Below are 12,189 nucleotides of genomic sequence, written 5' to 3' on the forward strand. Positions count from 1 at the left end.
GAAGTTATAAATCCTCGTGGCTGTGTGCACAGTGCTACCTTTTTCATATTTTTTCATCTAAAGTTTAATAAATAAGTAAAAAAATATATAAATATATTAAAATAAATATATATATTTAAAAAAAAAAAAAGATTCATTAAAAGCCAAATAAATAGTGCTAAAACCATCTGAAATAAAACAACAATGCTCGGGATCTACTCTCACCCACTAAGTTTGGACGTTGGTGAACCTTGGTTTCTGCATTTTTACACCGTTCCCTTTCTCTGTCTTCTAAAGAGTCCAGTTCTTCTACCGAAAAACAGACAGTGTCCTCCTCCGGCTTTCTGGTTTTCTGAAAAACGATGAATATTTTACAGACGCAAACCCACAATACAATGTCACCCTGTGATTTTTTTCCAAAATGCACCAAGCCTATCATAATCATGAATTGATACACCTAGTACTGCGTTCTTACAAAGCTGTTATTAATCTGTATGCATTTAGCGCTCCCTTGTGGTGAGCAAAAAACTGGAAAAAAATTTAATTTTAGGGGAAATTTTAATGAATAATCCCACCGAAGACATTACCTCCATGGCACGCGGGGGGCATAGGTCTGACATCAGACGCAGCAGCTGCATCCAGTTCACATTCATCCATTAGAATCTGAGGCCCCTTTGAACAAACAATGTCAAAGTTAAATCTGAAACTTTTTTTTTACTACAAAACCCCCATATATAAAAATGAGACTCCCAAAGAAAATTCTCAAGAGGAAACAATGTGGGAACCAGGGTTTTGTTGTGTCACATCATTAAAGCAGACCCGCCATCAGTATAACTGTGCCTGTATGTCCCCATTTGCACCCCTTCCCACTGCAGCCAATTTCCACTGTCTCACTATATTGACATCTTTGTGAGCTGTGAGGACCACTATGTGTGGGGGTCCGTATGTAAACAGAGAGATTTGCATTGTGCTCCTTCTTCCTACTGGAGGTAGTAATATATGAAGAAAAGTAAGATGGGTTACTGTGTATTATAAAGCATCAGGGTAAGGAGGAAGCTAGAAGACACAGCTACAGATGTATATACTTAGAGAGAAAACGCCGCACAACTGGACTGGTGCACGAGTAGGGTCCAAACCCAAATACTTGTGAAATAACCTCGGCACTCAAAATATTTTATGCAGTCCAAAATCAAAACAAACGTTTCGGCCTAAACATAAGGCCTTCATCAGTGTGGTCTACAGATCTAAAGATATACATAGGCACCTTGGATTGTGGTCTGAATAAGTGAGCTAAGATGAGGAGTTGGGTAATTGTTGATATGTGGTAGTATCTCCTAGTTGGCGCTTTTTGGCGGTTTTGTCCGTCAAAACGATGGCTCCACCCTTGTCAGCTGACTTTATTATTAACGATTTATTTTCTCTTAGCTCTCTCAAAGACTGTTGGTCGAGTGGTGACAGATTGCGGTGGTAGTGTAGATTGCCCCTTTCACTGTCTGATCAAAGTTTTTGAAAAGCATTATCAATAAAACCAATGAATGTGGGAGCCATGTGGTGGTCTATACGAGCTCTTATTGCGTAATCCCAACGCACACTCCTGGCCTTAGAGCGCGCACTTCCGGGACAGGGGAACGTACGCTCACATCACCAGCACTGCCATAGACTATCTCTTCAAAGGGATGTGCGCACGCGTCGCGCGTCACTTCCGGTGACGTCACGGCTGATATCCCGCCCATCATCACCGCACTAGACCTATTGGCAGACAGCCTCCGTCCATAGGAGTGATGTCACCCGCCCCCCATGACAGATCGCCACAACTATCACCCCTGCGCTGCCTTACATTGACCCCTTTGGGATCTAGTCCCACCCCTCAAGCAATTAATCATTACTGGTGGGCATAGACATTGGGACTCACACTGAACCAGCGGTGGACGCCACGTTCCAGCTCCCAGACCACTTTATACAGCATCACAGGTACATGTTATTCTGCACATCTCTTTTGTATTTAACACAACAATAATACTTTATTTGTTTTGCCTTGTTTTGTTCATTATTTGTCTCTGTTTCTGTAGACCACACTGATGAAGGCCTTATGATTAGGCCGAAACGTTTGTTTTGATTTTGGACTGCACTAAATTCAATATAAATTCATCATATTTTGAGTGCCGAGGTTATTTCACAGCTACAGATAGATGTAACTGGATACAGCTCCTTAGCATGTCTGCTGTGAGTTTTGTGTTTTTTCAGATAGACCCTTTAGGATAAGTGCAGACGGTCAGGAGCCGTTGCGGGTTTGACTCTGTGTGTCTATGCACCGTCAAACCCGCAGCGTCCAGATGTTACACCATAGTGGATGGATTTCTAGAAATCCCATGTCTACTATGCGTCTCTGTGCACCTGCGGATCACCCGTGGAAACTGACATGTGGCACATCTTTCAGACCCGCAGCATGTCAATTTCTCTTAAGGGTCCGCATGTGGACTTTCCCCGTAGACTGACCGCATGTGAAAAAATAAATAAATGGCGCCGCTCATTTGCACAATGAACGGAAGCCGCACGACTATTTCGCAGGCGACTCCTGACCGTATGCACATACCCTTAGAAGCAGCTATGTCCCCCATAGTAAATACACCCTTTACAAGCAGCTATGTCCTCTTTTAGCAGATAAACCACTTAGAGGCAAACATGTCCTACTTTTGTAGACTAACCCTTTAGAAACAACTGTATAAGCCTCCTTTATCGAGACTGTGCAATACAGATGTGTGTTAAGTCCTGTCTTTTGGCATGAGGTGATGACAATTTTTGCCAGTTTTACGTTCTCCTGATACCTTTTTTTTTATTAATCCACCATACAGTCCCAGATATATGGGCCTTTTTATTGATTCCTAATACTGATGGCCTTTACCAAGGGGGCGGTGCTCTGGGGCGTGTCTTTAGGCTGCTTTGCATTATTACCCTGTGAATCACACCTCTTTAGTAAAGACTGTAAAAGCTTGCAGTAAATCAAAAAGAGTCATCCCCAATATAACTGATTGTGGCCAGTTGCACCAAACCTGCCTGGTGTGAACTGTATCTTGAAGTGCATGAGGTGAATGTCTGACCCACGAGACAGGGATCCTGTGAGTAAATCCCCTACCCTGTAACAATACAGTGGGGAAAAGAAGTATTTGATAGACTGACGATTTTGCAAGTTTTCCCACCTACACAGAATGGGGAGATCTGTAATTTTTATCGTAGGTCACTTCACCTGTGAGACAGAATCTAATGATAAAATCCAGAAAATCACATTGTATGATTTTTACATAATTTATTTGGATTTTATTGCATGAAATAAGTATTTGATACAATAAAAAAAACAGAACTTAATATTTGACACACAAACCTTTGTTTGCAATTACAGAGGTCGGACGTTTCCTGTAGTTCTTGACCAGGTTTGCACAAACTGCAGCAGGGATTTTGGCCCCCTCCTCCATACAGATCTTCTCCAGATCTTTCAGGTTTTGGGGCTGTCGCTGGGCAACATTGAGTTTCCGCTCCCTAAAAAGATTCTGGTCTGGAGACAGTCTAGGTCACTCCAGGACCTTGAAATGCTTCTCACAGAGCCGCTCCTTATTTGCCCTGGCTCTGTGTTTCAGGTCATTTTCATGCTGGGAGACCCAGGCACGACCCATCTTCAGTGCTCTTACTGAGGGAAGGAGGTGTAGCACCCTGAGGATTCGGCTGCTACAGGGGTATTGCACCTCAACCCAGAGGTGTGATATTCCACTCCCGGGTAAGGATGGAGTGTGGAACTGAGCTCAGATAGACTGCATGCACTACATACATCCCATTCCAGAGGAGCAGGCCGACGGTACTCCCACTTAGAAATGTGCAGGTACAACCGAGCCTGTTCCTGGCTGGAGTGGGAGGGGGGTGGTACATCCCATGTAGTGTAGGGGCAGATAGGGGGAGCAGTCTGGGTAGTGTTAGGAGCTCATTGGGTGCTGGTCACCTGAGCTCACACATAGAGGGATATATAAGGAGGGCACCAACTAGAATCAGGGTCAGACGCAGAGAGTGAGATGCAGAGAGGATCAGCTGCAGAAAACAAGTTAGGAGAGGAGAGAAGAAAGACCAAGACCCAGAGTGAGAGAGGAGAAAAGAGAAAGACCCAGAGCACAGAAGAGAAGGGACCCAAGAACCCAAATCAGAGCACCGGGTGAGGAGTCAGCATCAGGGTACCGGAACCCAAGCTGGTGGGGGCAAAAACAATCCCCAGCCAGAGACCGGAGACCGTGGGCAGTGTCTGTCACGGTCACCCACCACATTCACCCCGAAGGCACACCACATGCAGGGTCAGGGAACCCAGGGCCAAGGGTGTCCCAAAAGAAGGCCCGAGGGAGCTGGACCTAGGTGAATCCCTGGTGGGGACGGCTGAAGAAAGGACAGAGGGAGAGCTCAGGGCCATTCTCCGGACTTGTTTGGGGGTTGGCTGGATCCAGGACCTGGTGGACGCAGCACGGCTCGGGTGGTCACTAACAGCTGGAGTGACCGAAACATCAGCAGTAAGTAAACTCCCTTAACTGCACAACCCGAGTCTGTCTTCATTGCCGGCTGCACCGCACCACCACAACCCCCATCCTCTGCGCCTGTCCCCTCTGAGGCTATACCCCTCCCGTTGGGGGTTATCCCACCAAGCTGCGCATCCACCATCAGCCTCAGCGGACCCTGCTGCAGCGGCGGCCACAGTGACCGCATCACAACGGGTGGCGTAGTCGACACAAAAGAACTTTAGTAACATCTGTAAAGCTGCCACATAACACTGAGCTTGACGCCCTGGGCACGGGGCCGGGTCACAGCCGCTCGGAGACTACAACCCCCCATCTGATCCGGTGCCGGGTATTCCCCTCAAAAAGGAATATGTCCCAGGGGGCGCGTCAACTTTGGCGTAGTCGGCAGGATTACGTGCCCGCAACACCCGGGTACTGCGTGCCTGAAGAAAAGTGCAAGTTTACCTCAGAAAGAAATCTCCTGCCGGTTCCGGAGGGTCCCCGCCATCGGACTCCATCACCAGTCGTTTCCCGCCGATTGTCCGCCATTTCCAACTTGTTCCCGCCATCTGCAGAGTTTCCCGCCACTGGGCGACGCTTCCCGCCAAAACCGCAGATTTCCCGCCTTGGAAGAGCAGCGGACGCCATTATGGGCGTGCCAAAGGAGGGCAGGAGGCCACCTCCCATCGTGGGCCGGGACAGAAAATGGCGCCAAAAGTGGAAACCGCCCCCACCAACAGAGACTGTGATGCTGGAGGTGTCTGTCAGCGTGAAAGAACTCCCCCTGGAGCTGACAGTCACCGAGTTGCCCCGGGACCGCCCTCGAAGTGGGAGGAGACGAAAGAGAAGAGAAAAGATGGGTGTCGCTTGGAGCAGTCTGGAGCGAGCGCACCCGGAGGCAAGAGGTCTAACAAGGAGCAGCGGAGGAGCTCACCCGGAGATGGAGAGAAAGCAGAACAGCACCGGCCCGCTGGCCAGGAGTCTGCTAGAGACCGAGGAAGGAGGGCAGAGCAGCACCGGCCCGCTGGCCAGGAGCCTGCCGGAAGCCGAGCAGAGCAGCACCGACCCGATGGTCAGGAGCCTGCTAGAGTCCACAACCCCGCTAGGTCTAGCGGAGATCCTAGCGCAGCTCCCCCGAGACCGGGAGTGTGCACAAACTGCCCTGGAGGGCCTCGCAAGGAGGATGGCCCGGGTACAGCGCGAGATACTGGCGGAGTGGAGCCGGGAGATGGCCCAGCAACCAGAGACCAGTCAACGGAGCACGCTACCCTGGAAGAGGAAGCAGACCGCCTCTGAGGATGGCGCGGGAGGACCTAAGGCCGGAGACGGCGCCGAGGAGGGAGCCGAACGCATGGAGGCAGGTAAAGGGGACGCCTATACCCCAAGCCGTGACACCGCTTACCTGCCCCAGCTCCCCGTCGCAGAGCCCGAAAGTCCCCCTGCTGTGCCCGTAGCCGCCAGGTCACCGCCATGGACTAGGCCCCGACCGGAAGCCGCCGCCGCGACCCCTGTGACGTCACACGCACCGACCCGGAGCGTGACAAAGCAGGAATTACCACCAGCCTGGTCGCAAGGCCTAGTACCCCCGGGCGCCGCACCACCAACAGCGCCCCCTACCTCCGCGGAGCCTCCGGCCTGGCCGCAAGGCCAGGTAACCCAGGGCGCCGCCGTCCTAACGGTGCCCTTCACCTTCCAGGTGCCCCAGGCCTGGCCGCAAGGCCTGGGCAACCCGGGCGCCATCACCACCGCGCCCGCGCCCGCAATACCAAGGGTGCCACACCTGGGGGAGGACCTCTTCAGCCAGCTCACATGGCCGGACGGGCAGCCCTTCATCTGGCCCGAAGGATACCATGAGCTGGGGCGGCAACAGAGACGAGGGCCCTTGTGTGAGCCCCTGATCCCGGCTCCGAAGCCCGTGACTCGGGTCTCGCCTCCTTTGGAAGACGCACAGTTTGAGTGGGACCCCACCGGAGAAGATCTAATGGGGTTCACTCAGGAAACTCGGGCAGTCGCCGCTGAGCGGACTGAGTGTTGTCGTCAGCAGCTAGCAGAGTTTACGAGAGAACGGGAGGAGAGGCGGGCCAGAGAACAACAGGCCCAAATCCGGAGCGCGGAGCAGAAGAGCCGGACTAGGAGGAACCCCCGTGCAGCGCATTGTCCCCGCACCATCGGGACAGTGATAAAGTTCAACCCGCAGCATGGGTGGGGCTTTATTCGGGACCGTAACAACCGCGGTGACGTTTTTGTGACCCGCAGAGACGTCGAGTCCCACCTGCCGGAAGGTCACAAAGGCCGTGACCTCTACGTCGGAGACGAAGTCACTTTCACCCGGCACAAGTGTGCCAAAGGACCTTACGCCCTCCACGTACACCGCTTGACGGAGGAGGAGTTGCGGTACGGAGAGGAGGAGCCAGAGGACCCGGACGGGTCTGAAGCAACACCATATCAAGAAAGAGCAGGAGGAAGACGCCGTTGAGTGCGGCCGAGAAGTGATGTAAATAGTTACCCAATCGGGGTATAAAGGAACTGAAACTGGAACTGTTGCTGCTGCTAAAATAGTCCCCGTTGGGACCAGTGAACTGTTTTACCCGTTAACCCCTTCATCCTACAGGCTGAGGACTGTGAGCAGCCATTCCCTTTCCTCTACCTGGCCGAGGACTGAGAGCGGCCAACTTCCAACTTCCCCTGTATATAGTTGCGCTTCCTAAAGCGCCCCCTACCGGTTTTATAGAAAACCAGTTTTTCTAAGAGACTGTCGCACTTTTCCCGGACACACGTTGCACAGTGTCCGGAGGAGGAACCAGAGACAAGAGAAGTCTACGAGAAAGTTTTATCTGATAAGATATGCTATATATATAATGTCTTATATGTTTTATATGTTTATATGAAAAATTTTGTATGTTTTGGTGTTTTATGTCTTACAGCCCGAGGACGTGCTGTGATTTACCAGGGGGGAATGTAGCACCCTGAGGATTCGGCTGCTACAGGGGTATTGCACCTCAACCCAGAGGTGTGATATTCCACTCCCGGGTAAGGATGGAGTGTGGAACTGAGCTCAGATAGACTGCATGCACTACATACATCCCATTCCAGAGGAGCAGGCCGACGGTACTCCCACTTAGAAATGTGCAGGTACAACCGAGCCTGTTCCTGGCTGGAGTGGGAGGGGGGTGGTACATCCCATGTAGTGTAGGGGCAGATAGGGGGAGCAGTCTGGGTAGTGTTAGGAGCTCATTGGGTGCTGGTCACCTGAGCTCACACATAGAGGGATATATAAGGAGGGCACCAACTAGAATCAGGGTCAGACGCAGAGAGTGAGATGCAGAGAGGATCAGCTGCAGAAAACAAGTTAGGAGAGGAGAGAAGAAAGACCAAGACCCAGAGTGAGAGAGGAGAAAAGAGAAAGACCCAGAGCACAGAAGAGAAGGGACCCAAGAACCCAAATCAGAGCACCGGGTGAGGAGTCAGCATCAGGGTACCGGAACCCAAGCTGGTGGGGGCAAAAACAATCCCCAGCCAGAGACCGGAGACCGTGGGCAGTGTCTGTCACGGTCACCCACCACATTCACCCCGAAGGCACACCACATGCAGGGTCAGGGAACCCAGGGCCAAGGGTGTCCCAAAAGAAGGCCCGAGGGAGCTGGACCTAGGTGAATCCCTGGTGGGGACGGCTGAAGAAAGGACAGAGGGAGAGCTCAGGGCCACGCTCCGGACTTGTTTGGGGGTTGGCTGGATCCAGGACCTGGTGGACGCAGCACGGCTCGGGTGGTCACTAACAGCTGGAGTGACCGAAACATCAGCAGTAAGTAAACTCCCTTAACTGCACAACCCGAGTCTGTCTTCATTGCCGGCTGCACCGCACCACCACAACCCCCATCCTCTGCGCCTGTCCCCTCTGAGGCTATACCCCTCCCGTTGGGGGTTATCCCACCAAGCTGCGCATCCACCATCAGCCTCAGCGGACCCTGCTGCAGCGGCGGCCACAGTGACCGCATCACAACGGGTGGCGTAGTCGACACAAAAGAACTTTAGTAACATCTGTAAAGCTGCCACATAACACTGAGCTTGACGCCCTGGGCACGGGGCCGGGTCACAGCCGCTCGGAGACTACAACCCCCCATCTGATCCGGTGCCGGGTATTCCCCTCAAAAAGGAATATGTCCCAGGGGGCGCGTCAACTTTGGCGTAGTCGGCAGGATTACGTGCCCGCAACACCCGGGTACTGCGTGCCTGAAGAAAAGTGCAAGTTTACCTCAGAAAGAAATCTCCTGCCGGTTCCGGAGGGTCCCCGCCATCGGACTCCATCACCAGTCGTTTCCCGCCGATTGTCCGCCATTTCCAACTTGTTCCCGCCATCTGCAGAGTTTCCCGCCACTGGGCGACGCTTCCCGCCAAAACCGCAGATTTCCCGCCTTGGAAGAGCAGCGGACGCCATTATGGGCGTGCCAAAGGAGGGCAGGAGGCCACCTCCCATCGTGGGCCGGGACAGAAAATGGCGCCAAAAGTGGAAACCGCCCCCACCAACAGAGACTGTGATGCTGGAGGTGTCTGTCAGCGTGAAAGAACTCCCCCTGGAGCTGACAGTCACCGAGTTGCCCCGGGACCGCCCTCGAAGTGGGAGGAGACGAAAGAGAAGAGAAAAGATGGGTGTCGCTTGGAGCAGTCTGGAGCGAGCGCACCCGGAGGCAAGAGGTCTAACAAGGAGCAGCGGAGGAGCTCACCCGGAGATGGAGAGAAAGCAGAACAGCACCGGCCCGCTGGCCAGGAGTCTGCTAGAGACCGAGGAAGGAGGGCAGAGCAGCACCGGCCCGCTGGCCAGGAGCCTGCCGGAAGCCGAGCAGAGCAGCACCGACCCGATGGTCAGGAGCCTGCTAGAGTCCACAACCCCGCTAGGTCTAGCGGAGATCCTAGCGCAGCTCCCCCGAGACCGGGAGTGTGCACAAACTGCCCTGGAGGGCCTCGCAAGGAGGATGGCCCGGGTACAGCGCGAGATACTGGCGGAGTGGAGCCGGGAGATGGCCCAGCAACCAGAGACCAGTCAACGGAGCACGCTACCCTGGAAGAGGAAGCAGACCGCCTCTGAGGATGGCGCGGGAGGACCTAAGGCCGGAGACGGCGCCGAGGAGGGAGCCGAACGCATGGAGGCAGGTAAAGGGGACGCCTATACCCCAAGCCGTGACACCGCTTACCTGCCCCAGCTCCCCGTCGCAGAGCCCGAAAGTCCCCCTGCTGTGCCCGTAGCCGCCAGGTCACCGCCATGGACTAGGCCCCGACCGGAAGCCGCCGCCGCGACCCCTGTGACGTCACACGCACCGACCCGGAGCGTGACAAAGCAGGAATTACCACCAGCCTGGTCGCAAGGCCTAGTACCCCCGGGCGCCGCACCACCAACAGCGCCCCCTACCTCCGCGGAGCCTCCGGCCTGGCCGCAAGGCCAGGTAACCCAGGGCGCCGCCGTCCTAACGGTGCCCTTCACCTTCCAGGTGCCCCAGGCCTGGCCGCAAGGCCTGGGCAACCCGGGCGCCATCACCACCGCGCCCGCGCCCGCAATACCAAGGGTGCCACACCTGGGGGAGGACCTCTTCAGCCAGCTCACATGGCCGGACGGGCAGCCCTTCATCTGGCCCGAAGGATACCATGAGCTGGGGCGGCAACAGAGACGAGGGCCCTTGTGTGAGCCCCTGATCCCGGCTCCGAAGCCCGTGACTCGGGTCTCGCCTCCTTTGGAAGACGCACAGTTTGAGTGGGACCCCACCGGAGAAGATCTAATGGGGTTCACTCAGGAAACTCGGGCAGTCGCCGCTGAGCGGACTGAGTGTTGTCGTCAGCAGCTAGCAGAGTTTACGAGAGAACGGGAGGAGAGGCGGGCCAGAGAACAACAGGCCCAAATCCGGAGCGCGGAGCAGAAGAGCCGGACTAGGAGGAACCCCCGTGCAGCGCATTGTCCCCGCACCATCGGGACAGTGATAAAGTTCAACCCGCAGCATGGGTGGGGCTTTATTCGGGACCGTAACAACCGCGGTGACGTTTTTGTGACCCGCAGAGACGTCGAGTCCCACCTGCCGGAAGGTCACAAAGGCCGTGACCTCTACGTCGGAGACGAAGTCACTTTCACCCGGCACAAGTGTGCCAAAGGACCTTACGCCCTCCACGTACACCGCTTGACGGAGGAGGAGTTGCGGTACGGAGAGGAGGAGCCAGAGGACCCGGACGGGTCTGAAGCAACACCATATCAAGAAAGAGCAGGAGGAAGACGCCGTTGAGTGCGGCCGAGAAGTGATGTAAATAGTTACCCAATCGGGGTATAAAGGAACTGAAACTGGAACTGTTGCTGCTGCTAAAATAGTCCCCGTTGGGACCAGTGAACTGTTTTACCCGTTAACCCCTTCATCCTACAGGCTGAGGACTGTGAGCAGCCATTCCCTTTCCTCTACCTGGCCGAGGACTGAGAGCGGCCAACTTCCAACTTCCCCTGTATATAGTTGCGCTTCCTAAAGCGCCCCCTACCGGTTTTATAGAAAACCAGTTTTTCTAAGAGACTGTCGCACTTTTCCCGGACACACGTTGCACAGTGTCCGGAGGAGGAACCAGAGACAAGAGAAGTCTACGAGAAAGTTTTATCTGATAAGATATGCTATATATATAATGTCTTATATGTTTTATATGTTTATATGAAAAATTTTGTATGTTTTGGTGTTTTATGTCTTACAGCCCGAGGACGTGCTGTGATTTACCAGGGGGGAATGTAGCACCCTGAGGATTCGGCTGCTACAGGGGTATTGCACCTCAACCCAGAGGTGTGATATTCCACTCCCGGGTAAGGATGGAGTGTGGAACTGAGCTCAGATAGACTGCATGCACTACATACATCCCATTCCAGAGGAGCAGGCCGACGGTACTCCCACTTAGAAATGTGCAGGTACAACCGAGCCTGTTCCTGGCTGGAGTGGGAGGGGGGTGGTACATCCCATGTAGTGTAGGGGCAGATAGGGGGAGCAGTCTGGGTAGTGTTAGGAGCTCATTGGGTGCTGGTCACCTGAGCTCACACATAGAGGGATATATAAGGAGGGCACCAACTAGAATCAGGGTCAGACGCAGAGAGTGAGATGCAGAGAGGATCAGCTGCAGAAAACAAGTTAGGAGAGGAGAGAAGAAAGACCAAGACCCAGAGTGAGAGAGGAGAAAAGAGAAAGACCCAGAGCACAGAAGAGAAGGGACCCAAGAACCCAAATCAGAGCACCGGGTGAGGAGTCAGCATCAGGGTACCGGAACCCAAGCTGGTGGGGGCAAAAACAATCCCCAGCCAGAGACCGGAGACCGTGGGCAGTGTCTGTCACGGTCACCCACCACATTCACCCCGAAGGCACACCACATGCAGGGTCAGGGAACCCAGGGCCAAGGGTGTCCCAAAAGAAGGCCCGAGGGAGCTGGACCTAGGTGAATCCCTGGTGGGGACGGCTGAAGAAAGGACAGAGGGAGAGCTCAGGGCCACGCTCCGGACTTGTTTGGGGGTTGGCTGGATCCAGGACCTGGTGGACGCAGCACGGCTCGGGTGGTCTCTAACAGCTGGAGTGACCGAAACATCAGCAGTAAGTAAACTCCCTTAACTGCACAACCCGAGTCTGTCTTCATTGCCGGCTGCACCGCACCACCACAACCCCCATCCTCTGCGCCTGTCCCCTCT

At 54.1% G+C, this 12,189-nt stretch overlaps 1 protein-coding gene across 5 annotated transcripts in view; it reads right to left on the reverse strand.

The window, feature by feature from the left end:
- The window catches only part of LOC141152751 (uncharacterized), a 55,770-nt gene that overhangs the window by 18,957 nt on the left and 24,624 nt on the right, over positions 1-12,189 (reverse strand). For 4 of the 5 annotated variants that reach the window (XM_073637394.1, XM_073637392.1, XM_073637393.1 and 1 more), the window contains exons 2-3: positions 567-651; positions 205-331 (exon numbers count right to left, since the gene is read on the reverse strand). In XM_073637394.1, coding sequence (XP_073493495.1) covers positions 205-331; positions 567-632 — 193 coding nt within the window. In that variant the 5' untranslated portion in view covers positions 633-651. The remainder of the gene's footprint in view (positions 1-204; positions 332-566; positions 652-12,189) is intronic. The other variant, XM_073637396.1, reaches the window with a different exon arrangement.

Source organism: Phyllobates terribilis, unplaced genomic scaffold (assembly GCF_046119375.1).
Source record: "Phyllobates terribilis strain yellow unplaced genomic scaffold, ASM4611937v1 Scaffold_6__1_contigs__length_29720123, whole genome shotgun sequence".
NCBI classification, from domain to species: Eukaryota; Metazoa; Chordata; class Amphibia; order Anura; family Dendrobatidae; genus Phyllobates; species Phyllobates terribilis.